The sequence below is a fragment of the Malaclemys terrapin genome, chromosome 11, assembly GCF_027887155.1.
Source record: "Malaclemys terrapin pileata isolate rMalTer1 chromosome 11, rMalTer1.hap1, whole genome shotgun sequence".
Taxonomy (NCBI): domain Eukaryota; kingdom Metazoa; phylum Chordata; order Testudines; family Emydidae; genus Malaclemys; species Malaclemys terrapin.
In genome coordinates this window covers 31,597,065-31,625,039 of record NC_071515.1, presented here as the reverse complement: position 1 = coordinate 31,625,039, position 27,975 = coordinate 31,597,065, and the positions used below count along the sequence as shown (strand labels likewise).

The 27,975-nt window shown below is 41.8% G+C and overlaps 1 protein-coding gene across 1 annotated transcript in view; it reads left to right on the top strand.

Moving 5' to 3' along the window:
- FAM171B (family with sequence similarity 171 member B) overlaps positions 1-27,063 on the top strand; it is a 64,674-nt gene extending 37,611 nt beyond the window's left edge. The window contains exons 2-8 of the mRNA XM_054044272.1: positions 12,360-12,593; positions 13,443-13,535; positions 14,540-14,698; positions 17,069-17,239; positions 20,095-20,211; positions 23,950-24,073; positions 24,429-27,063. Of these exons, the coding sequence (XP_053900247.1) occupies positions 12,360-12,593; positions 13,443-13,535; positions 14,540-14,698; positions 17,069-17,239; positions 20,095-20,211; positions 23,950-24,073; positions 24,429-25,746 (2,216 nt within the window). The 3' untranslated portion in view covers positions 25,747-27,063. The remainder of the gene's footprint in view (positions 1-12,359; positions 12,594-13,442; positions 13,536-14,539; positions 14,699-17,068; positions 17,240-20,094; positions 20,212-23,949; positions 24,074-24,428) is intronic.
- The last annotated feature ends 912 nt before the right edge of the window (positions 27,064-27,975 follow it).

Sequence of the window (27,975 nt, the reverse complement as noted above, 5' to 3'; positions counted from 1 at the left end):
AGTGACCGCCCCAAGCACCTGCTTGAGAAGCTGGTGCCTGGAGCCGGCCCTGACCCTAAATAACATAATTCTTACTAGATTTAATCCAGCACAGTTTTTATTGTACCTCTTCACTGCAGATTAATGTACTGTGTATACTTTCGATATAATAAATCGAAATAATTAAATCCCTACAGAGGTTCTCGTTCAGATCCCTGCATTACATAGCATTTATTCATGTACTTATCTCTGTCTTGCTTTTATTTTTTTAAAGAAAAAAGGCATTGAGAAGCAAATTATGGGTCAATGGCAGTAATAATTATCACGGTACAATATAGACCATAGGAAAGATAGCATAGTTGTGGTGAACTAGTATCTGCTTTTTATCAGTAGATAACTATATTTTATCCTGAAAAATCTTGGCCATTTTAGTGCTGTTTAAATAAAAATTACATGACATTTGACATAATTAAAATGCTGTCCTATTTATGGTAAAACACTTAAACGCCTGTATATAAAACAGATGTCATCTTGTTTAACAGTCGATTCTGTAATGAAGATGCATAATGCTTCGAAAGTAGTGATTCAGCGTCCATCTTGATGAGGGTCCATATGTATTTGAGTTTGTGGTGATAGGAGAACTCATTTTCCAAAAAGCATATGGTCATATTGATGACCGCATGGTACTCCCTCTATTCCTGTGTTCCTGCTGCCAGGGATTCCCTAATAGCTTATTTGGAATCCAGGATGCAAGATTAATTAAGGTTATGCAGAACATCTTGAGAATAAGTGTAGCATGCAGATGTTATCAGTAAAACCCCAGTTTGAAGCACACTCAAAGTCACTGTAATTATTATCTCTGCAAGAGGCTGGGTATCAGAAGGGGATGTCAAATCCTCTACTTAGCAGTGTTTAAAAAGCAGACAAATACAATACAGCAGATCAGATACAGAGAATTGAGAACTAGACTGAGAGAATGAAAATCTTATGGGGAGCAACAGATGTGATGCGTTACTGATACATTTTTATTCACTAGGATAAACACACACGTGTTTACCCAATAATGTGTTCTTTCTCAGGCAGGTCCACAGATTCTAGCAATGTCTCTTCAGTTGACCCTGCAGCTTTTGGAGAGAGTGAATTTTATTGGGGTTTCCAGATGTAGATTCCCCCCTCTGCCTCTCTCTTCGGGATTAGTCCAGGCAAGCAGGGTTGTCTGGCTGCTGTGATGGATATGGACATACTCTGTGATAATTTATGAATACTGTATGTTGGCCTGGTTATTGGCATGTTTTCTGTATGGCTGTTGGTTTAACTCAACAGGAGACTGTCTGGAAAAATAGGAAGGAAGGAAAAGAATGGCTCAACATAGCTACCTCAGCAAACAGTTAAGAGTTGTTAAGGGACAATGCCAGAACTGGTAGCTTTCATGATTTTACCTCCATCTCCAGTCAACCTACAAAATGTGTTTTGACCAGAAGGGTCAAAGCCTGGGAACAAATGCACTTCCCTGCAGTGTTAAAAGGGACGCTCTCTAAAGAGAGGCAGTGCAGTGGTTGTTCTGGAAAACCAGACTGACACAGGACTTCTCTGGGTATGGATGAGGGAGTTAGGCCTGCACTGGTTACCATCAGGAGATGGTAAGAGAGACGTGTGTAGACTTTTTAAAAATTCCTCTTTTTTCCCCCTTTAATTCTTTGCACCTACTGCTAAATAAACAACACTTTGTTTTAAGAAGGCTGTTTGGTCAGCCTATACCTCTGGTCACAGGCTCAGTCTAAGAGTGGGATACTTGTGAAATTCTACCCCATGATGCCTAATACCTGAGGAGGTGAGCTCAGAGACCTCAAAGGGACAGAGGTGCAGCTAGGCCCTTGTAATGATGACCACTCCCTCCACAGAAGACCTTGGAAGAAAGTCAGACTTTCTCTCCCAGGCCCTTGATTCCAGGCTAAATGCCTTTTTATTGAACACTTGTTTCTGAGACTATCATGTATTTCACCACATGCTTGGGAGCCATCTGGAGAGCAGTGGATGTGATTTATTCCCTCCTGGTTTCCAGTTTTTGTGCCTTCAGTCTTATGGCTTCAGCCAGGAATTATGGCCTGATTCCAGTCTTTTTCACCAAATACTCTTGGGAAGCACTCCTTGTCTCCCTAGGCAAAAGGACAAGGACCAGTGAAAAATTTCACAAGCCCTCAGCTAGTAAAACAAAATTCAGATAATGGGGGGCATGGAGGTCCAAACAGTTCCACCTAGGAGTCCTCTAAGACCAAAGGAAGATCCCTGTAAAACAGGGGTGGGCAAACTTTTTGGCCTGAGGGCCACATTGGGGTTCCAAAACAATATGGAGGACCAGGTAGGGAAAGCTGTGCTTCCCCAAACAGCCTGGCCTCCTCCCCCTCCCCCTTCCTGCCCCCTGATTGCCCCCCTCAGAATCCCCAACCCCCCCTGCTCCTTGTCCCCTGACCGTCCCCTCCCGGGACCCCATCCCCACCCTCCTGCTCCCTTACCATGCTGCTCAGAGCAGCAGGACTGGCAGCCGCACTGCCCAGCTGGAGCCAGTCACACCGCCACGCTGCCCAGCAGGAGTTCGCAGCCCCGCTGCCCAGAGCTCCGGCAGCATGGCGAGCTGAGGCAGTGGGGGAGAGGCCAGGGGCTAGCCTCCCCAATCGGGAGCTCAAGGGCCAGGCAGGACGGTCCTGCAGGCCGTAGTTTGCCCACCTCTGCTGTAGAAGTCCCCAGCACAGCACCCTACGATTGTGTTACTCGCTAAAATTGATGTAATTGAATGTATGGTGGGTTTTTTTGTTTTTCTGTTACCAGCCCAGATGAATTCTACAGAGAGGACATCTGAAATGAAAAGACTGGTAGCAGATCATAAGCATTATATTTATCGTTATAGTACTAGTGCTATGCTGCAAAGAGACAGTTCAGTATTCTGGCATTTTCCTTTGCATTGTAAAATCACCTTTGAGGGGCTCACTGCAATGAACACACATTCTATAAACAGACATAAATAATGTATGGGAGGGAGGGATAGCTCAGTGGTTTGAGCATTGGCCTGCTAAACCCAGGGTTGTGAGTTCAGTCCTTGAGGGGGCCACTTGGGGCTCTGGGGCAAAATCAGTACTTGGTCCTGCTAGTGAAGGCAGGGGGCTGGACTCAATGACCTTTCAAGGTCCCTTCCAGTTCTAGGAGATGGGATATCTCCATTAATTATTATTATTATTATTGATTTCAGAGTAGCAGCCGTGTTAGTCTGTATCCACAAAAAGAACAGGAGTACTTGTGGCACCTTAGAGACTAACAAATTTATTAGAGCATAAGCTTTCGTGGACTACAGCCCACTTCTTCGGATGCATAAGTGGGCTGTAGTCCACGAAAGCTTATGCTCTAATAAATTTGTTAGTCTCTAAGGTGCCACAAGTACTCCTGTTCTTTTTTTTTTTTATTATTATTATTATTATAAACAGCACGAACAGCGGGAGTCAGGGCTACAGCACTCTAAACTTTCATTTCCAAAACGACAAACCTCTCCCACTTGATTTAAAGGAGAAGTCATTTAGCTAACAAGTAACAGCATGTTCCATTTCTTTCCTGTAGGCCACTCACTGGTAGAGGGCAACATTACTAATCCATACACGCAGAGACAATGTATTTAATCGCATGAAAGCTGAACTAACTGGCTGCTTTTTGTTCCTGTATTTTTTTTTTCTTGATGCACATGTAATACCCATTGGGATTAATGGAGGACATATGTACATGAAGGAAGAGGGAAATTAGGGTATTAATTTTATGGAATTCCTTTTTACGTATTTTTATTAATTTGTTTACTTTATGGAATTGAGTGAGACCCATTATTCACTAACAACTACATTAAGACTTTTTCTAGACTCGTAGGATTCAGAAAAGAAATACTTAGACACTTAGCATTAGATTTTAAAAGGTTAGAACTACCTCAGTGGATAGTTGACATTTTAAAATGTTATGGCTATGCTTTATTATTTGCATGGGACTTTGTAGAAATCTGTGTCTTTCAACCAGCCATCATTTTTGCCTCTCTTAAGTGGCAAGGCAGACAAAAAAACCCCCAAAACATGCATATCATGATTATAATGAAGGTGGCTTATGAATAGCGGATTCAAAACATGGTTTTATACATTCTAATAACCACTTTTTATAAAGGCCACTCTGGCCTTTTGAAAAAAGTGTAGTGATGAGTTATACTGAAGTTGCACTTATTTTTTTAATTCCTGAAACAGTAGTTTTAAATCATTCTTATTTTAAATTAGCATCTCAATGAAGTTCTTTGTATTCTGAAACTGTCAGGCTAAAATCTCAACTGTCCAAATTACTATATTTTAAATTAGCTGATAATATAATTATTAGATTTGTTATACTTGAACTCTGGTTTCTAATCTTGTAGATCTTTTCATTGTTTTGAAAGAGTTTATTAAACATTGGAGAAGTGTAAATAATCGTTTATATGTAGTTGGTGATGGTATAGATGGTGAATAATCAGAGTCTAGCTATAATGGAAAGCCTCTGATTAATGACAGGTTTCAGAGTAGCAGCCGTGTTAGTCTGTATCCGCAAAAAGAACAGGAGTACTTGTGGCACCTTAGAGACTAACCAATTTATTAGAGCATAAGCTTTCGTGGACTACAGCCCACTTCTTCGGATGCACTTCTATAGCTTATGCTCTAATAAATTGGTTAGTCTCTAAGGCCTTGTCTACACTACGAGAGTAGTTCGATTTTACTTAAATCGAATTTTTTGAATCGATATTGCAAAGTCGAACGTGTGTGTCCACACTAAGGACAGTAATTCGACTTTGTGAGTCCACACTAACGGGGAAAGCGTCGACATTGGAAGCTGTGCACTGTGGGCAGCTATCCCACAGTTCCCGGAGTCCCCGCTGCCCATTGGAATTCTGGGTGGAGCCGCAAATGCCTTCTGGGTAAAAAAAATGTGTCCAGGGTGCTTTTGGGTAACTGTCGTCATCCGTCCATCACTCCCGCCCTCCCTCCCTGAAAGCGCCGGCGGGAAATCAGTTCGCGCACTTTTCTAGTCAGTGACAGCGCGGACACCACAGCACTGCGAACATGGAGCACACTGCGACCATCGCTGCAGTTGTGGCCGCTCTCAACGCCTCGCAGCTTATCATACACCTTTCCCTGAGGCAGATGCAGATAAGTCAGGCGAGGAGGCTACGTCACCGCGGTGATGGCCTGAAGTCTGAGAGTAGCACAGACCTCTCAGAAAGCAGGGGACCCAGCGCCGAGGACATCACGGTCACAATGGGTCATGTTGATGCCGTGGAACGGCGATTCTGGGCACGGGAAACAAGCACTGAGTGGTGGGACCGCATAGTGCTGCAGGTCTGGGATGAATCCCAGTGGCTGCGAAACTTTCGCATGCGGAAGGGAACTTTCCTGGAACTTTGTGAGTTGCTGTCCCCTGCCCTGAAGCGCAATGACACCCGGATGCGAGTAGCCCTGACTGTCCAGAAGCGAGTGGCCATAGCCCTCTGGAAGCTTGCAACGCCAGACAGCTACCGGTCAGTCGCGAACCAGTTTGGGGTGGGCAAATCTACTGTGGGGGTTGTTGTGATGCAAGTAGCCAAGGCAATCGTTGATGTACTGCTGCCAAAGGTAGTGACCCTGGGAAACGTGGAGGCGATCATAGATGGCTTCGCAGCGATGGGATTCCCAAACTGCGGTGGGGCCATAGATGGAACTCGCATCCCTATCCTGGCACCGGACCACCAGGCCAGCCAGTACATTAACAGAAAGGGCTACTTTTCCATGGTGCTGCAAGCACTGGTGGACCACAGGGGACGTTTTACAAACATCTACGTCGGATGGCCGGGCAAGGTTCATGACGCTCGTGTTTTCAGGAACTCTGGTCTGTTTAGACGGCTGCAGCAAGGTATTTACTTCCCAGACCACAAAATAACTGTTGGGGATGTGGAGATGCCTATAGTCATCCTCGGGGACCCAGCCTACCCGCTAATGCCCTGGCTCATGAAGCCCTATACTGGCGCCCTGGACAGTGAAAAAGAACTCTTCAACTACCGGCTGAGCAAGTGCAGAATGGTGGTGGAGTGTGCTTTTGGCCGTCTCAAGGGGAGATGGAGAAGCTTGCTGACTCGCTGTGATCTCAGCGAAACCAATATCCCCATTGTTATAGCAGCTTGCTCTGTGCTCCACAATCTCTGTGAGAGCAAGGGGGAGACCTTTATGGCGGGGTGGGAGGTTGAGGAAAATAGCCTGGCTTCTGATTACGCACAGCCAGACAGCCGGGCGATTAGAAGAGACCAGCGGGACGCGCTGTGCATCCGGGAGGCTTTGAAAGCTAGGTTCCTGAGTGAGCAGGGTAACCTGTGACTGTAAAGTTTGTGTACAGAGAAGCCGAACCTGCCCCCGTTTCTTTACCCAGTTAATGTTGACTATCCTCTCCAGTTACATACCCCCTTCTCCCCCCCTTCCAACACACGTTTCGAAATAAAATCAGTTCTACTTTGTTAATGAACACCGTTTTCTTTACTACTGTTTTCGCGGGAATTTTTTAAAACTGGGACGCGGATTGTGGTGCGGAGCGGGTGTAGTGTAGTGACGCAAAGAAAGCTTCTAAACTCAAGGATTGACAGGCTCCGCTGTGGTGGGCTGGTTCTTTCAACGGAGCCTGTCACCCCTCCTGATCGGGACTGTGTGTATGGGGGGGCTATGTGACTTTGTGGCAGGGGGAGGACGGTTACAGATCTCCTGCTGTGTGGCTCTGTGATCCTGCATAAGGACCGCCGCTTAAGATCTGTAACTGCCCTCCCCCGCCACAAAGTCACAGAGCAACCCACCCCCCACTACAGAACATGAAAACCACCTCCCAGACTGACCAGGGCAACTAGTCACTGCACTGTGTATGTGCCCTGCTGCTGTACCTGCCCCCGCCTATGTACCCTGCCAAAGGTGACTGTCCTGTCCAATTACCATCCCCCTTTCCCCCCCTCCTCCAAAAGAACATGATGGAAACATTAGTTAACAGAAACATATTTTTTATTATCAACTACACATGGAACTGGGAGGTGAAACTTGGACGGGGGCTTGTGTCAGGCGGGAAGGAAAGAACTTGTCAAATTTTGGGGAATGAGAGCCTTCTGCTACTAGAGCTCTCTGCAGGGGTGGAGTGAGAGTTTGCGTGGACTCTGCCGCCTCTCCTTCTGTGCACTTTGGGTGAGGGGGGTATGGGACTTGGTGGCGGGGGAGGGCGGTTAGAGATGGACTGCAGTGGGGCTCTGTCCTCCTGCCTCCGTTCCTGCAGAACATCCACAAGGCGCCGGAGCGTGTCCGTTTGCTCCTTCAGTAGTCCAAGCAGGGTTTGAGTCGCCTGCTGGTCTTCCTGCCGCCACCTCTCCTCCCGATCCATGTTTGCTTGCTGCATTTGGGACAAGTTCTCCCGCCACTGGGTCTGCTGTGCTGCCTGGGCTCGGGAGCAGGCCATAAGCTCTGAGAACATGTCCTCCCGTGTCCTCTTCTTCCTATGCCTAATCCTCGCTAGCCTCTGGGAGTGTGATGCCAGGCTAGGTTGTGAGACAGTCGCAGATGGGGCTGTGGGAATGGGAAAAAGGGAGTGAATTCCTCAGAAAGATAAATGTAGTTGTGAACAAAGAACATAGTCTTTCTCTGTGAACAAGACCATGCACAGCACCTATCACATGCGCACTCAGCACAAGGTCGAATTCTCGGCCTTCGCATTCAGTGCCTGGGGTCTTGCACAGCACATTTGAGAACCGTGTCAGGACAACGGAATTTCTGTTGCAGGCAGACATGGTAAGCCGTAGACTCGTGGCAGCTTAAAACTTTAATATTAGCAATGGCCTCATTTCACATTGAAATCAATGTCGGTCCCTGCTGCCAGCAATCCGGCAAGCAGGAACTCTGCTCCTGTCCCACACCCTCGCGGCTGTCCCCGGGAACGATCCCTTTCGGCTGCCCCTCTCCCGCCTCCACCGCGTGGCTGCAAACCAGCGGTTACAGTTCTGTAAAGGAACGGTAAAGCAGTCCCAACACTAACATTCCCCTACCTCATTCAAAGCAGGTCACCATGAGCGACATCACCCTCATGAGGATCTCTGACAGCGAGAAAGAGAGAATGCTCCGGGAAAGCCTCCAAAGACCAGGGCCGTATGCCGCCCTGCTGTGCAGAGCAATGATTCCCGAGTACTTGCTTGTCTCGTGGCGCGGCAACGTGTCGTACTAGGGAGGACCCAATAAGGCCGCTCTCCCCAGGAACCTAATGCAACGGATTTCCAATTACCTCCAGGAGAGCTTCCTCGAGATGTCACAGGAGGATTTCTGCTCCATCCCCGGACATATAGACCGCATTTTACTCTAGCTGCTGTAGCAGTGACTAAACAGTAGAGCGGCTTGGGCAGGACAATCATGCAAAACTGGACATTGCTAGATTTTTTTTTCAATAGTTGCACTGCCCATGACTGAACCGTTAAGCGCCTAGGGCAAACTAATCATGAGAAACCCATTTTTTTAATTGTTAATATTCCTGTTCTGTTAAAAATAAATGTTTAGATGTTTACAACACTTACTGGCTGATCCTTCCCCAGATTCTGTGTCCGGGGTAACGGCTGGGGACGGTTGGTAGGGGATCTCTGTAAGGGTGATGAAGAGATCCTGGCTGTCGGGGAAACCAGCGTTGTGAGTGCTGTCGACTGCCTCGTCCACCTCTTCTCCTTCCTCATCTTCCCCATCCGCTAACATGTCCGAGGATCCGGCCGTGGACAATATCCCATCCTCAGAGTCCACGGTCACTGGTGGGGTAGTGGTGGCGGCCGCACCTAGGATGGAATGCAGTGCCTCGTAGAAACGGGATGTCTGGGGATGGGATCCGGAGCGTCCGTTTGCCTCTTTGGTCTTCTGGTAGCCTTGTCTCAGCTCCTTGATTTTCACGCGGCACTGCGTTGCATCCCGGCTGTATCCTCTCTCTGACATGTCTTTAGAGATCTTCTCGTAGATCTTTGCATTCCGTTTCTTGGAGCGCAGCTCGGAAAGCACGGACTCATCACCCCACACAGCGATGAGATCCAAGACTTCCCGATCAGTCCATGCTGGGGCCCTCTTTCTATTCTGAGATTGCACGGCCATCACTGCTGGAGAGCTCTGCATCATTGCCAGTGCTGCTGAGCTCGCCACAATGTCCAGACAGGAAATGAGATTCAAACTGGCCAGACAGGAAAAGGAATTCAAATTCAAATTTTCCCGGGGCTTTTCCTGTGTGGCTGTTCAGAGCATCCGAGCTCGTACTGCTGTCCAGAGCGTCAACAGAGTGGTGCACTGTGGGATAGCTCCCGGAGCTATTAGCGTCGATTTCCATCCACACCTAGCCTAATTCGACATGGCCATGTCGAATTTAGCGCTACTCCCCTCGTCGGGGAGGAGTACAGAAGTCGAATTAAAGAGACCTCTATATCGAACTAAATACCTTCGCGGTGTGGACGGGTGCAGGGTTAATTCGATGTAACGGCGCTAACTTCGACATAAACGCCTAGTGTAGACCAGGCCTAAGGTGCCACAAGTACTCCTCTGATTAATGACATCTTTCAGAGATTGTTGCTGGGGGTTAGGAAGAGATCTGTAACTGTTACTTTGACAAGTACGTTTTGAAAGGCTATTTTCTTAGCCTTGGATGGTAAATGAATGTTTACTGTTTTATTTATGGATTTAGCTAAAGCTTTTGATGTAGTTGATCATCTACTTGCTAATCCAAAATCCTTGGGATTCGGCACAAATCCTAGAGCTTTGGATCGATTCTCAAATGATTTGTCTGAAAGCAGCAAGTGTGTAAAAATAAATATGGCTTTGGATCTGTTCTTGAAGACATTCAGCTGTCCAGTTTGGAATCGACCTGCCTGAGTCCTCCACTGACATTCATTTTGTATCATCAATTAGGCCCCAATTCAGCAAAGTGTTGAAGTTTGTCCTTAACTTAAAGCACAAGCATATGTGCATGGAGTACTTAAGCACATGCATAAAATCTGCACAATTTATTTATTTATTTATTTTAGGTAATTGCTTCTCTTGTCATGTCACTACTCAGCTTCTTGTTAGCTTCCCTGTTATTGTACAGACCTTTATTGGATTAGATGACTCTAAATTCTACTCTAAAAATACGTGTAAGATCTGCATAGTTATATCTAGGATGAATTTGGCCTAGACTGTTTCTTCATTGTTACACCCCTTTATCCTTATTCCACCAAATAGACTTGTGGCATTCAATGGACCTAATTTCACATATAAGGCCTGCTCAGATGCAGGCATGCAAAATATGACCATTAGTCAAATTGTGCTCCTTCTGTAATAAGGCGTGCCTGCAATAGAATGAAAATACACTGCTTTGAGTATTTGTTGAAATAAAATTTCAAACAAATTAACTACAATATTTTTCATTGGATTTAAAACTTTAGATTCGCCAAAACAAAAACATTAAAAAAAAAAAATCAATGAAGTCTTGTTGTTTTGTTTGCAAAATTCTCATTTCTGTTATTGAGATCAATATGTAGAAGTGGACCTTCTCTTGAATAACATATCCTGGAAGGATGGTTACCTTACAATGTGCAGTTCCTTAGTTTGTAAATTTGGAACTGTATTTATTTTATGCAATATATTACATTGCTCAAATTACTAAATGTCATTTTGTAATCTGATTGGCTGGTGATGAATCCTAACCATCTGGTTCTGGTACAGAAATCTCATAAGCCTTTGCTCTGGTAGCATTCTCTGTTGGCTGTTCTAGGATTATCACTCTGTTCTTCAAGCCAGAAAACATAGTTGCACTATGAGCTTGTAAATTGGTGGAAATTCCTCATTTCTATATGGGGACTGGTGGTGATGTGAGTCCTTGTATTTAGGAAGGACCCTTTCAATAGGTTTTGGGGCCCCATCATGAACTCTGGTGATGATGTAGAAAACCTCTCTGAATCTGGATCATTTAGCAGAAGCAGAGGCAATGGCAAACACCTTCCTATGTATTCTCATCCTCAGTGAAATTATGCATTTCTCCCATTCTTAGACAAGGTCCTGTTCTACAGTACTCTGTAGATGAAACATGTTTAACCCAACAGGTCCGACTGGGTTTGGGTAGCTGCAGTTCATCTGTCTGTGACCAATGGATCTAGTGACCCAAAATGGCCTTCTAAAAGAAAACAGTATTGTTTATTTTAACCATAGGAACAAAGTGTAAGATAAGAGAGAAGGGGTTTTAAAACAGCAAATGATCTACACAAGTCTATTCTTACTACTTATTATTTCTCTTCGCGTAGCACCTAGGAGCTCCAGTCATGGATCAGGGCCCTGTTGTGCTAGATGCTATACAAACACAAAACAAAAAGTCAGTCCCTGCCCCAAAATGCTTATCTTATCTAAGGCTTATATACCCATTGTGTTGGAAGCCTAAGGAGACCTAACTGCTTCAGATCTTCCATCAGGGTCTGTTTGTGTCTGACTTCAAACAGCTGCTCCCCTTCTTGACAGTTTGTAGTTCTTTTGTTCCATATTGGCAAAACAAGCTGTGTAAGTTGACTGTAGCCAAGGAGGCGAGATCATCCTATTTAATAGCCCAGGCATTGTCTCCTAGACACCTTGAAGCATTTAACTTGCTTGTTTTCCCCACATCCTGCTATTAAACCAAACCAGCATTTTCATACAGTAAACATCCTGATAACCAAGTCAACACATAATATTCCTAAATTATCAGAGACAACTCTAAATCCATCACATAGGATAAATAATGTTCTGAGTTGCTGAGATTCTATTGGAAAGGCACAGCACACTGTAATATGAGACTTCTTTCATACAAGGTACAGGAGAATCTGGCTCCCAATGGAGCTATATTTTATTTTGGGTTTGGAACTGCAGCATCTGTTGCTTCAGAGTTTCCTATCTCAGTATGTTGTGTCCCAATAGCATTATCTTTTTTTCCTCTTGGTAGGTTACAGTTTTGATCTATGACATCACTTCTCCTACAAAGCTGGCTTTGAAAGATGGTAGAAGAAAACCTAGAGAAAAGGACTAAAAAGTACTTTAAAGAAAATATCCCCTAAGCAGTCCATCTACATAATTTTGCACTGATGCTAGTGTTGAACAATCACAGTATTCTTGTTGGACAAATGCATTTTGAATGCTAAAATTTTGAATGTGGGAAAAAGAAAAATATGCAAACTTGGCAACCAATAAACCACAGAATATGGTTACTTTTGCCTGTCATCAGCATGGTAATTTAAACTATGACAAAATATTGGTGCTTAGTTAAACATTATGCTTAGTCATTATTGGTTATAACCTCTCATTTTTTTCTTTTTTTCATAGGATCTGTGTTTATGCTGAAAGTTCAAGTAAATGACATCATCAGTCATCAGTACCTACCCCAAGCAATTGTAGAAGTGTTTGTTAACTACACAAAGACGAATTCCACACTCACTGGAAATAATGGAGTAGTATTAATAAAAGTTCCCTACAAGTTAGGTCTAAGTTTAACTATTGCATCTTACAAAGAGGGCTACATGTTAACACCATTGCCTTGGAAGACTGGGAGAATGCCAAGTAAGTAAACCCTTTAAAATCCTATTATTACACTGTGTGCAATTGAAGCTTATTTCTTCCTTGGGTAATCCATCTAATTGTAATGAACTGTACATGACTGAATGAAGTCAAAGTAGGTCATGATTGAATGCCAGTTATTAAAGGTAAATAACCCTTTAGACTTGACAAAATTATAACATGGATTTTTAAAACTGAAATAATATTTTTAACTGTTGTTGAAAATATCTGTCCACTCTGAGAGATTATACTGCAGTGGGGGCATGATTTGAAGAAAGTGAATGCATATGCATATATGTATGTATGTCATATAATATATATACACACAGGTGTGTATTTCTCATGTTCACAGCAGAGTGAGTGAAAGGCCAGCTAGGAATATCGAAAGTGTTAGGATTATGGGGTACCAAGAGGCTGAAATGTGATGGTGGCTCAGAGCTACTTCTCTGAACTCTTCCATCTGTCAATTTAGTTATGTTTTCAGCAGTGTTTCATCATGAATGGCCTGCTTTTAACTATCACATTTTGTTTTTAATAATTCTATTAGGGTGTGTTTTAAAGTGTCTAGTTTTTTGTTTTGTTTTGTTTTGTTTTTAAGAGGATGGGCTGTCCAGGAACTCAAGCTATCCGTTAATCCACAGAACATGTGCACCATGAACACTGGTAGTCCACACTGCCTAGCCAGTATGATTCATCCCTGGACTAGCGGGACCGCTTAGTCCTTCGGTCTTCCCATTCCTTTTTTCTTTTCCCCATTTGTTTACCTGCCTTCGGAACCGTATGTTTGATCACAACTTTCTTTGAAACTTCTATACATGTAATCAGATATTCTTAATGTCTGTCTTTCCACAGTATACTCATCTGTAACACTTTCACTGTTCCCACAAAGCCAAGCTAATATATGGTTGTTTGAAGATACAGTTTTAATTACTGGAAAACTGTCTGGTAAGTACAGCACTACACGTGATAGGATGTAAATGCTTTTTGTATGTAAAACTATGTGCCTTAACTAATAAATACAACTGTTTTTTGCCAACAAATTCTGTGGGGAGGAGTCAGTGACCTCCCAAATGTTGTTGTTTTCTGTGCACTTAAGGGCTTATTCATGAATGTTTTTCCACCTTGTGCATAAATAGCCAACTCTTAGTTAGCAAAGCAATGGCTTCTGGCACCAGTTTCCACTAAAAATAAATAGATATATTACTTATGGCCAAATTCCAAGCTGGTGTAAATTGACACAGCTCCACTGAATTGGGGCTATGTTATTTACATCAGCTGAAGAGCTGGCCCTCAGATTCTGTATTTATTGTAGCAAGCAAAGCTCCTTCCAAATCTTCCAGCCGTCCATGAATGTGAGTGTTGTTTACAGCCATGTAGGCATTAGGTTATTATCCCTATATTTATTATGTATTTCTGACCTCATCTCAAATCATAAGAGAGTCTGAATAGAAAGCTGCTGATTTTGCACTCTGTACATGTAGGGGTAGGAGGTGGAGGGGAAGAGATTAATGGATTGAAGACACATCCTTTGGAGAATCAGCGCTATTAAAAACACCAGAAATCTCAGAGGAGCTCATTGCACTGGCGTGCATGTGCATTATTCCACTGCATTGAAAGGCTCTGGTAGTCTTCGATATGGTTTCCCAAGATAGTTATTTGAAATGTATCTGCCTCAGGAAAGATTGAAGCTGGAGAACATTTGCTGTAGGGGAGAGTGTTTAGAGAAGCCAAGGATTAGGGATGGGAGTAAGAAGAAATTATTCTGTTTTCAGATGTTGTTGTATATATGCTAGCGGCAAGTACTGGCCTAAATCTAGACAATTGCAAACACTGGAGAGTAGGGGTTTGAAACAGTGTTTTGTACAAAGGATTTCTGGACAGTTTGGCTATAGAAAGTGTTAATTCAGATTGAAACATTGCTAATTTAAAATGTTACTCTTTTTTTTCAGATGCCAAATCTCAACCAAGTGTTCAGTTTCCCAAAACTTTAATAAAACTTCCTATAAGCCACCATATTACAAACGTGACCGCCTATTTGACAGTGCCACAGCAGTTTTTGAAAGTGGACAATTTTCTTTATACAACAGGAATTCTTCTAAATAAATCAGGTATATTAAATTTGTTAGAATCTGCACTTTTAAAACATAATACAAGTAAGTATGTGCTTATGTAAATATACATTCTGTAGTCATGAGGGCCCTACGCTGCTCCCATTTCACTCAATAGAAAAACTCCTTTTGACTTTCACAAGAGCTGGATTGAACCCATACATGTTATATTGTAGATGAGTAATTCACATCACTTTAGATCTCATTCACATCTACTAGCAAGAACATAATAAACACCTCTTTTCCACAAGCATAAATAGTCATACAGAGGACCATGTGCTGATTTCCCTCTCTAGGAGTTCCACACATGCTATCTAAGCCCTAAGTGCAACCGAAGAAGGGTCTGATCCTGCAATGTGCAGAACACTTTCAGCTCCCATTGATTTTATTGGGAGTTGAAGGTGTTAACAACTTTCCAGAATGTATTCAGAATTCTATGGTGAGAGCCTCAAATAGTGTAAATTGGGTTAGGTCTATTGAAGTCAATGGAGCTTCACTAATTTATACCAGCGGAGGATCTACCTATATTTTTCACTTTAATGCTATTACCTACTTGGCGTTGGCGTTTTGCCCCACCCAACATAAGGAAAACACATAAACTATCATTTGACCTGCAGACAGTTAATCCATGCAGCATTATTGATTTACTTGCAGTTAATCCATGTAAACCTGGTGATACCAAACAGGCACTTTAAATATATGGAGAGCAATTGCAGAATTCAAGTATGTTCTCCACACACATCTGTTTCAATGAGTAAAAATACATTTTGAGACAGTTCTAAGTTGTTTCATGGGTTGGTAGTAGTAGTATTAATACTTAAAAACAACGAGGAGTCCGGTGGCACCTTAAAGACTAACAGATTTATTTGAGCATAAGCTTTCGTGGGTAAAAACCCCACTTCTTCAGATGCATGGAGTGAAAATTACAGATGCAGGCATTATATACTGACACATGAAGAGAAGGGAGTTACCTAACAAGAGGAAAACCGGTGTTGACAGGGTTCTACTGTACTATAAATACTTAGTACATCTGTAGTGCTACATCATTTTAATGCACTCTGAAATAAGCCACCGACTGCATTACTAATATTTATTCATGCTTACTTTCTAATCCACATAGTTATGTTGGTATCCAGGAGATCACAATGCTGGACCCTTTATTCCATCCTACTTAAATGTTTTTTCCTTTTCTTCCCAATGCCCACTATACAGCAAGGCTCTTAAAAATTCACGGCAGTTTTATGGTTTCATTAATGTGAATTGGATGATGTCCTTGACGTGGCTTCTAGCCAAATTATCTGAATTTCATATTCCAGTTTGTTTAATCTATACTTAATCAAAATTCTCACAAATACCAGTATCCTGTTTGTGTGTGGACATTTGAAGATCTTTAAAAAATTGTTTATAATACAACTTTTGAACTTGAAGCATCAGAGATAAGTAGTGTTCTTCCCTTAAATTCTGTCTGATGTCTTTTTAAATTATTCATAGAGCCTATTCCTTCAGGACTGTATTTTATAGCAGGTAGAGGCTGATATCTGATACATTGACAGATGTCTCGCAACTAGTTTCTAACAGTGTGCAAAGCTCTAATATCATTCTGCTACTTAATAATTCTGTTTGTCTTTCTTGAGCAACCTGTCACACTGTGGATTCTGAAGTATTTGTATCACATAGTATCTGTGTTATTGAAAATTAGTGCAAGAAGAACAAAGGGAGACAAACTTACAGCCCACACAATAAAGCAGTGCAACCACAGTGGTTCCTTTGAATATTTTGACAAGCCATAAGTACTATATCTCATGATTAACTCTACAGAAACTTCTAAATTAGCAAATAAATCCTTTCAGTAAATTTTATTAACAGAGCTGCTTGAATACTGGAAAAGACATGTAAATATATCATGAATACTGGAACTTCAGTTTGGTTAATCTGTATCAGAACCCCCCTTAATATGTGTGGATTCACAAATCATTTGACTTGGTTGGTCCGCAATATTCAGCGTAGAATAGCTAGTCTGATATCTGAGATTTAAAGTACCTGGTACCAGGTATAGCCCCCCAAAAGCCAAATTTGCTTAATATTGTATTCTGTGAGTACTGTCGAATCAGCTCTGTTTAAAAGATATATTTCTCTTTTACAGCTTTAAATAGGAATTGCTGTTTACCAATTATTAAAAAGTATTAATTGAATAGGTGAAATGCTTGAGACTTGAGTTTTCTCAAGTTATATTGACACCTAGTGGTACAGACCATACATTCTCATGATGGCTTGCCTTCAGTTACAAATGAAAACCCATTTTTAAAAAAATAGTAAATATGTTCTAGTGTGTGTATTGTTTACGGACAAATTATTCCTTATGTTGATTAGGTTTTAAAAGCATTGAATTGACCCCTCTTGCTGCAATATGTGTAAACCTCCTTTCAGCTGGGAAAGAATTGAAAGTGACTGGTCCAATTCATATTACGCTGCCTCTTCTACCGACAAGTAGGGTAAAATCAGGAGATGCTATACCTGCGTGGACATTTGATATGAAAACTGGTACGTCTGCTATATACTTTGGAATCCCACTTTAATGCTGAATATCATACACTACAATACGTAGTATTAGTGTGATGTAGAGTAGTTTGAGTGCATGTATCGAATAATATATAGCACTAAAACCTGTTGGTTTTATTTTGCCTTTTTAAAGTAGGGACATAGATACTTAAGCAGGATTTTCCTGGTTGTAAATGTTTTAACTTGCGTTTTTGTTTTTTCAAAAGGGCATCCCTGCTTTGATGAAGTCAGCCATGAACCATATGTATGTAAATGAGTTATATCAAAGAGTAGTTTTAAGGATCGATCACATATTGATCTTTATTTTCACAATTCCATAAGTATTTGGGACAAGATACATTTTTAAAACTGATGTAAATTTAAGCATGATGATAGTGTCTTGGCTGATGGTTTCACAGACATTCAAAATTAAGAATTATTTGAATATATTGTGCTCCAGAGTCATACCCTTAACGTTCACTTGAAATGAAATGTTAACACTGGGACTGACATAGCTTTAGTCTGTTTTACTTTTATGATTATTGCAAGCAGTTGAGAAAGTAAAATAGTTATATAGGAGAAATACTAGAATTAAATTAGAACTTTTATTTTGCTGTAATCTGACATACAAATATCTCCATGTCAAATATTTACAGTAACAACTAAATTGAAATAGACCAGTGATCGTGTTGACCCGCTCAGATGCACCAAAGGCAGGCAGAAACCTCCATAATGCAGCTCATCTTGCAATACTATACTGACAGGGGGTCCTGACTTTCACTGGCAATTAGCTTATGCCTGAAATATAAGCCTATGTAATTGTATCCCAGCTACTATAGATATTATTCTAATTCATATAGAGCTAATTCTTTTTTTGACTCTTACTGAAGTATTTGCATGAATAATATTTAAAGTACTCTTGTGTTCAATATGTAGTTAAACTGATTATTCAGACTTGTTATAAGATAACTGAAAATTACATCACTGTGTTTAAAAGGTACTAAAAGGCAATTAAATTATAAATAAATACCCCTACATTTTTCTTAGTGCATGCTGTTTCCTATGGAGTAGAAAGTAAAAAATTAAAGAATGCTAACTCTCTAATTTTAGAGGTGATTACAGATCTTTATATTACTTTGCATAGATATTTTTAATTCTAACTCCAGGTAGGACTTTTACAAAGATTAATTCTCATGAGAATCTAGGTTGTACTTCTCATAAAATTACCTCTCAAACTGGGGTGGCCAACCTGAGCCTGAGATGGAGCCAGAATTTACCAATGTACATTGCCAAAGAGCCACAGTAATATGTCAGCAGACAGACACACTCTCTCTCTCTCTCTCTCTCTCTCTCTCTCTCTCTCTCTCTCTCTCTAGTGAGTTTAGACTCCTGGCAGGCCAGGCAGCAATTCACAGTCTACAGCCCAGACCCTTTTGGGCCGAGGCACAGTAACAAGCAGTCTTTAGTCTGCGCCTCCTAGCAGTTCACAGCCTCCTGGCTGGTGCAAGCCCCAAATGCGACACAGGCACTCCACCTAGAGTGAGTAGGCCACCACCTCAGGGGTGAGGTTAGTGGCAGAGGGACCCAGGCCCCCCTACTCTACCAGCTCCCAGTCCAGGGCCCTAACAATGGCGGGTGGTCCCACCATTGGGTCAGCAGGGAAATCACTGAAACACGCTGACTCATCTCCCAGCAACACAACTGGACTAATGTCTGGTTTCCCTGGGGTACTTCCTACTACAGTCTGTTGGCAGGGCTCCGTTGCCAGAGAGTCCTCAGTCTCCTCTGGGTAAACAGCGGCTGGCAGTCCCCATAGCTCCTCTCCACAGTCAGTGTCCTCCAGCTCGGTCCCTGGTCTGGAGTTCTGCTGCGAGGCAGAGACATCTGCCTCCTTCCCTGGTTCCAGCCCAACTGAGCTGGAGGGCTGCCCTCTTATACTTCCTGTCCCATCCCTCTGATTCTGTCATGGGGGGCATGGCTGGGCTGGCTCCTCCCACCAGGGGGCAGTTCCTCCCTGTCAGGCTCAGAGGAAGTCCACTCTGCCTCACTACATTCTTGTACAGTTTTTTCCACTTGAGAATTTCACAGATGTTTACACGACAAAAGTATCACCGTTACTAAGTACACTTCTTTGCTATCTCTTCACAGTATGCAAGTGCAGTACCCTACCTTGCAGAAGCTTGACAAGCCCCAAAACCTGTCATTTGCACTGCAAGTCAGATGGTGTGGGATCTGTGGCCAAACAATAAGTCTTCCTTGAGCTAATTTAGCTGTTTCAGCCTTAGACAATTTAAACAGAAAAAAAAAATGTTCTATACAGGTATTGTTGATCCTGTTGCAGTCTTAATGGATTACCATGGCTTGTCCGTTGTATGCTAATAACTAATGCTGGACGTTCTATTCATTGTGCTTAAATTACCCATCTTTAATAAACTTAAGCCTTGCACTAAATTAGCAGAAGATAGGAATTAAAATTATTTAGGTGCAAGTCTGTGTGTGAACTCTTTTTTTATTATTATTAATAATAATTATTTTGGAATAAATTTGCTAAAGTCATTTAACAAACCACTAAATTGACTTTAGTCACTCTTATTCTAAAATAACTGTCCACTCATAGAAATTGCACTAAAATATCTAATCAGGTGTAGGAAAAGATTTAGTTAAGTTGTACATGTTTGTGTGTCGACCAGGGTTTAGTGTATAAGATGAAAGTCCCAGAAGAGCTTAATTTTAAACGGTTCCTTTTTGATTTTCCATACTTTTCAGATGACTTGCTTTATGTTATGCCTTTTTCAGTGGTAGAACCACATATAAAAACCATGTCCCGTGATATGTTTAATGGCTGCCTTCTTTTTCAGGTGCTTGGGTAAGTCGTGGGCTGGGAATGGTCAAGAATGCAAATGACCATTTAGTATGGACGTATGTTGCTCCACACTTGGGATACTGGATAGCAGCTCCAGTGCCTGAAACCAGAGGTATTGCATATTATTGGAACACAAAAATCATTGCATTATCCAAATAATATCTTAATAGCTGTTTGTCAGTATAATTTTCATGTTGAAAAATAGAGGAAAAATTGGGATGCAGGTGGCTTCAATCTGATGATAATCATGGTTAATAAGATAGAATTCTTAGGGTGCCTCTGCTTCTGTATACAACATACACATGCATACTTGTGTCCTTTAACCGCTAGTGATACAGCTGCCTTGGGGATTGCAGGGAACAGAACCCAGCAGAGCCGTCGTTAGGATTTATGGGGCCCTACGCAGTATTATTAAACTGGTGCCACTATGCCCGACGGCAGCCCAGGCTTGCCTCATGGCAGCGGCAGCAAAGGATACCGAGGCGCCCAGCCCGCTTCACAGCGGCGGAGAGTCACAGTTCCCTGCAGAGACCACTGTACCCTCTCCCTCACGCAGAATACGCAGCACTGGCGTATTCGACTCTGTGAATATGGCTCCTGTCTAAGGACACTGTAGTGCGCTCTGGGTGTGTGGGAGCCAACCCGCTCTTACCTGCTATCATGGGCAGTGGGTGAAGCTGCCAGCCCACCTCTTCTGCCTGTGGCCCCACCCCCCTCTGCCCAGGCCCTGTCCTCTCACCACTGTCTCTCTCCTCTCTTCCCTCCCACTCCCTGCTCACCCCCTTCCAGCCAAATCCCTGAACCCAAATGAAGCAAATGACATTTGAAAAAAAACTCTTCTGCAATTTCTTTCTAAAGAAAATGGGGCATTTTTTCCACTGCATGCCAGATGGTGAAGAATTAAAAGCACTAAATTTGAGAATAAAAAATGTCAGTCACAGGTTTTTGATATGCCCTGAAGTTTGTCAGAGATTTATTTGCAAAAACTTTGTAGTGAGGGCGAGTCAGCTGTCTTGCTGAATACAACATTAAATATTATGGAACACATGATGCAGTTCTTCTCTGTTTTACATTTTCTTAATTAGTATTTCTAAGCTGATTTTATATCTTAAATGTACTCTTAATCATTCCAGATTACTACATATTTAACTCACGGAAACAAAGACATTATTTTAAATTAGTCACAGAGGTTTAGTGTGTTCATAACAATGTTCATTGCTTTTAGAAAAAGGGAACACTTTTTACTTTGTGATGTCCATAACAACAGACATGTTTATGAAATTTCACCAACTTTTAAAAATATGTTTCCAAAGGATTTTATATCTTACTAAAAAAACAGGAGTACTTGGGCACCTTAGAGACTAACAAATGTATTCGAGCATAAGCTTTTGTGGGCTACAACCCACGTCATCGGATGCATAGAATGGAACATATAGTGAGGAGATATATGTATACAGAGAACATGAAAAGGTGGGAGTTGCCCAACCAACTCTAAGAGGCTAATTAATTAAGATGAACTGTTGTCAGCAGGAGAAAAAAAACTTTTGTAGTGATAATCAAGATAGCCCATTTAAGACAGTTTGACGAGAAGCAGTGATGATACTTAACATGGGGGAAATAGATTCAATGTGTGTAATGGCTCAGCCATTCCCAGTCTCTATTTAAGCCTAAATTGATAGTATCTAGTTGGCATATCAATTCAAGTTCAGCAGTTTCTCGTTGGAGTCTGTCCTCGCTTACAGACAGCCCCCCAAGCAAATACTCACCAGCAATCACACACCACAGAACAAAGACACTAGCCCAGGAACCTATCCTTGCAACAAAGCCCGATGCCTACTCTGTCCACATATCTATTCAAGTGACATCATCATAGGACCTAATCACATCAGCCACACCATCAGGGGCTTGTTCACCTGCACATCTACCAATGTGATGTATGCTATCATGTGCCAGCAATGCCCCTCTGCCATGTACATTGGCCAGACCAGACAGTCTCTAAGCAAAAGAATAAATGGAGACAAATCTGACATTAGGAATCATAACATTCAAAAACCAGTAGGAGAACACTTCAACCTCTCTGGCCATTCAGTAACAGATTTAAAGGTGGCAATTTTGCAAGAGAAAAGCTTCAAAAACAGACTCCAATGAGAAACTGCTGAACTTGAATTGATATGCAAACTAGATACTATCACTTTAGGCTTAAACAGAGATTGGGAATGGCTTAGCCATTACACACATTGAATCTATTTTCCCCATGTTAAGTATCCTCACAGCTTCTTGTCAAACTGTCTTAAATGGGCTATCCTGTTCTTTTTGCGGATACAGACTAACAAGGCTGCTACTCTGAAATATATCTTACTAGGTACTGATTTTGCTGGAGGGCTCTCTTAAAATTAGTTCATCAGATAGTCAGAAGTAAAGTAAAGAAAGGGGTGTTGTCCCTTTAAGTGCTCTCTTCAAGGAGCCGGGGGGGAGGGAGAGGGGGGGAAGAGGTGAAGGGAGAAAGGGATGGACAGAAAGGACAGGAAGACTTTGGAAGCAAGTTTTTTTTCTATAGTAATTAAAATGTGTATTTTAGATAAAGATGGTCTTTTGAAGGATTTATTTAAAAAACTTTAAGTCTGAAGATCCAAGCATTTAAGGCTAAAGATGATTGTGCATCTAAAAATCTGTGCAAGGATTTTTTTAAAGATGTGATTTTATAATCTTCACCAACTCACGAATGAAATATTTTTGAAGCAAATTTTAAACTAAGGTCTTGTAGACAGTATATACCCGGGGGGGGGGTTGGGAAATGCCTGTTAAATGGTATCATTACCACTTGAATGGCTCTGTAACAGTTTCAATGTTGTGCTAATCGGTCTGGCAGGCTGGAGGCTTTTTCACTTTTAAGTTACTAGATCCCCTCTGGAGGAAGATTCATTCACCAGCAGCCAGCTGTGGCGGGAGCCTGCAGGAAGGGTCAGACAGTGATAGGAAGAGACAGGAGGGTGAACACTAAAACCCCCAGTGGTGCCCCAAATTTTCAGGTGCCCTACACAACCGCATATGCTGCATATGCCTAAGGACGGCCCTGCAACCCAGCATCACTTCGAAAGAGGAAATAAGATTTATGGAATCCTTTCCAGTAAGTTGGAAAAACTATTATTCTGGATCAGCTGGTGCCTCAGAACAGACATGGTCTCCCTCATCTTCCCCATTTTCAGATCGCTTGTCAGAAACATTTTTGATGCGAGAGATAGCCAAGCCCTGTTAGGTATATATATTACTGCCATCTTCTGGGCGTACTCTAGAAGAGAAGTATCAACATAATAAACTGAAAAGCAGTTGGAGTCCTCTGTCTGTTTTAGCTCCTAGAACCATGTGAGGAGGAGAATGGGATTGGATTGATTGGCCCCAGTGGTTACTGCTTATATAGAAGAATCTGAGCTTGCACATTTAAAGTTGTACTTATCCCTGAGTGGGGAATCAGATGGACAATTTTTGAATGAGAAAATGTGATTTCAGAATTTTAGAATTAAAGTGACATGATGTGACAGCAGCTCTGTTCAGGGACTAGGATTTTGAAATGAATTTGGACATATAGCATGAACACCATTTGGCTGGAACTGAGCAAATGCAAAGGCAATATGTCAGTGTTTGTGACATCAGCCCCTGAAGTGAGATTTGATATTGGTGATGGTTCCCACATTTCCATAGTGGCTAAAATGACCAATAGCAGGATAGTGCCAGGGAGCACAACAGCGGCTAGAAAACTACAGTGCAATTTATCAAATGCAGTTTTGCACCAGAAACAAAGTTCTTAGTTCTTGACATCTAATTTGTTTCATTTTGTGTTTGAAAAATCTAGACTCTATTATTAGTGCAGTTTCCAAGGACATAACAGCCTATCACACAGTGTTCCTTACAGCCATACTTGGAGGTACTGTAGTCATTATCATTGGATTCTTCACTGTTCTTCTCTGTTACTGCAGGTAAGGAAAAAGAAAAGCTTTAATATGCTCAATATGAATGGAGTTTAAGGTTAACAAATGGGGCTCTTTTGAGACAAAATAATTGTTTTCTTAGTAATATCTAGGAAGTGCATGTGTTTAAAGTCTTTTTCAAGCTTACTAATTTAAATATGTACACTATATTAATATGCAGTGTAATCACAAATGATTTCAGTGGTTTTTGAACAGGTTCAAGTTTGTACCTACTGGCTTTCAAATTGTACATCATACCTTTTAGTCTGTGAAGTCTTAAGTGCAATCTGTGCTCATCACTAGTATTTTAATCATATGTCCTACAATTATCTCTCCCCCCTACCCCCCGCCTTTTTTCCCATAGGGATAAATGTGGCCAATCACATAAGAGGGGAAAAAATACAACTAAACTGGAGGTCTTAAAAAAGGACCAGACAACATCAACAACTCACATAAATCATATCAGTGCTGTGAAGGGGTCAGTAAAGCTAGAGGATAAATCACAATTATACATGCCCAAGCTTTCCTCCTTTAGCCCTCACAGAAAGACTTCTATGGAAACAGAGGACAAAAAAGCCTGGGACACTTTTAAAATCTACACAGAAAATGTTTCATATCAATCCAATCAGAGTGGTCACTCGAATTCAGCCCAGTCCTTGGAGCCTAATGCTGGAGTTAGACAATTACAGCACATTAACAGCAGTGTTTCCCAATCTCCCAGGGACATTCAAGACCAAAACAGATATCTTGCAGTGAACGAAGAGATGTATGGGCTTTCCCATATCCCAGAACAACTTATGCGTATTTATAGTCAGCCTATTGCCATCCTTCAAACCTCTGACCTGTTCCACTCTCCGGAGCAATTACATGCTGCTAAGTCAGCTACTTTGCCAAGAAAAGGGCAGTTAGTCTATAGCCCAATGATGGAGCCCATGAATCGAGACAGCTACACACAGACGCTGCCCAAAATGCCAATGCACTCTCCTCTCCAGCCCCCCACCTGCAGAGATGAGAAAGTCACATTAGATGGTCAACAGGGTTTATCCTCACAAACTTCAAACTGGGGTCGGTATACCAATAATTTGCTGGAGTCTGTCTCTGTTCCTGGGACACTGAACGAAGCAGTTATGACACCATTTTCCTCTGAACTTCAAGGTATTTCAGAGCAAACGTTATTGGAGCTTTCTAAAGGAAAACCATCCCCACACCCCAGAGCATGGTTCGTGTCACTAGATGGAAAGCCAGTCGCTCAAGTGAGGCACTCTTTTATAGATCTGAAAAAGGGCAGGAAAACAGAAAGTAATGACACCAGCCTGGACTCTGGCGTGGACATGAATGAGCATCATCCCAGTCGAAAACTGGAGAGAGAGAAAACTTTCATTAAAAGCATGCATCATTCTAAGATCCTTTATTTGGAAGATTTGGATCTGAGTAGCAGCGAAAGTGGGACCACTGTTTGTAGCCCTGATGATCAGTCTGTGAGACACCTATTGGACGGAGGAAGTGTGCCAGTCGTAGAACAGCACACTGAAGAACCACCACGAAAAAAAAACACAACAAAAGGTCATGAGTCCAGTACTCTTCCAGCTAAAAAAAGAGGTAGACCGCCTATGGCTAAGAAAGATAGTCAAACCAATATCTGGAAAAAGAGAGAGGAGAGACCACTGATTCCTATAAATTGAAACACAGTGTGTTCAGTGTTCTTGCTTTTTCTAGCAGTTTGTGCACTCTTTCCTCTTTGCTTCTTGTTGTAAATTTGCAATGTTGGATTTATAAGGAACAGTCAAAATGGTTTTCTAGTATCAGGTAAAGTTACATTTCTTAATGTGCAGACCAAGGATTATGATTTCAACGGAGCATTGGATATAAAATGTGAATTTATCACTGAGAAATGCTATTATGGTTTGTTTAAATTTTTCATTCTTGGGGTACACCTCTGGGGGTGCACAGCTAGAAATGTAGGCACTTAGAAAAAGAAAGTATTTTATTTTTTGTAGGCATAGTTCTGGGTAGCAATGTTAAAATGTTTCCAAAATGATGTCCCTCACTAGAGTGACCAGCAGGATATTGTGTAGCATTTACACATAACTTTTACTGGTGCCCTGACCATAGTAATTCCTACTTCGTAGAAAGTTTCACTACATTAGTCTCAGTATGTTCTTGGAAATAATCAGGGACTTGGTATCTACTCCAGACACTTGTTAAAAGTCTGCAAAAATCTTCCTTTTCATGTGTTACTCAATGCATATTGAGTCAAATTTGGCTCTCTGTCATAGGCTATTAAGTTATTCCTGATTCACATGGGTGTATTTAGGATAAAACTTGATGTCTAATGAAAATACCTTTGTCAACATGGGCAAATGGTGCCTTTTGCAGAAAAGGTACTTTTAGAAGGAATGACCTGTACTGTTACATTTGTACACTTTTAAAAGTTTTTAAAAACAAATAGTAAATTTGATCACATTGGCTAATGTGCCACTTTTTTTGCTACTTTTGGTGGTAGGCCATGCAGCACAGAGGTGTTAAACAGGCTAAAAAAAAAAACCTGATTGCTTATTGTTTAGACTTTTGAGTGTATGGAAGCTGAGCTCCAAACTTGGTCCACAGTCCAACAGAGACACTTGATTATGAGTTATTACTAAGTTAAACAGCTACCAAAAGTTGTGAATGCATGAAATGTAACAAACATATGTATAGAGGAAGGAAATGTCCATCAAAATATATTTTTTGTTTTAAATGGTCATTTTGTCAAAGTGATAGATTTAGCTTTGGCTAACAGAAAAGTAGACTCACACACTTTTTAATGTGCTTCACATGAAATAGAATATTTCCTGTGACCTTTAAGATGTTTCTCTGAAGAAATAAGTCACAGCATTTTGGCTTTAGCAATTTGATTATAAAGGATGGCTTTAAAAATTGTTATAGTAGAAAATTCCTTTTAAAAAAAAAGCTTTTTAATGTCTGTATAAAAACAACAAGGAGTCTGGTGTTTTAAAGACTAACAGATTTATTTGGGCCTAAGCTTTCGTGGGTAAAAACCTCACTTCTTCAGAATCATAGAGTGAAAGTTACAGGCATTATATACTGACACATGGAGAGCAGGGAGTTACTTCGCAAGTGGAGAACCAGTGATGACAGGGCCAATTCAATCAGGGTGGATGTAGTCCACTCCCAATAATGGATGAGGAGGTGTCAATTCCAGGAGAGGAAAAGCTGCTTTTGTAATGAGCCAGCCGCTCCCAGTCCCTATTCAATTCCAGATTAATGGTGTTAAATTTGCAAATGAATTTTAGTTCTGCTGTTTCTCTTTGAAGTCTGTTTCTGAAGTTTTTTTGTTCAATGATAGTGACTTTTAAATCTGTAATAGAATGACCAAGGAGATTGAAGTGTTCACTTACTGGCTTATGTATGTTACCATTCCTGATGTCCGATTTGTGTCCATTTATTCTTTTGCGGAGGGACTGTCCGGTTTGGCCAATGTACATGGCAGAGGGGCATTGCTGGCACATGATGGCATATATAACATTAGTGGATGTGCAGGTGAATGAGCCCTTGATGGTGTGGCTGATGTGGTTGGGTCCTCTGATGGTGTCGCCTGAGTAGATATGGGGACAGAGTTGGCAACAAGGTTTGCTACAGGGATTGGTTCCTGGGTTGGTGTTTCTGTGGTGTAGTGTGGTGTGTAGTTGCTGGTGAGTATTTGCTTCAGGTTGGGGGGTTGTCCCTAAGCGAGGACTGGCCTGCCTCCCAAGGTCTGTGAGAGTGAAGGATCATTTTCCAGGATAGGTTGTAGATCGTGGATAATGCGCTGGAGAGGTTTTAGCTGGGGGCTGTATATGATGGCCAGTGGTGTTCTGTTATTGTCCTTGTTGAACCTATCCTGTAGTAGGTGATTTCTGGGTACCCATCTT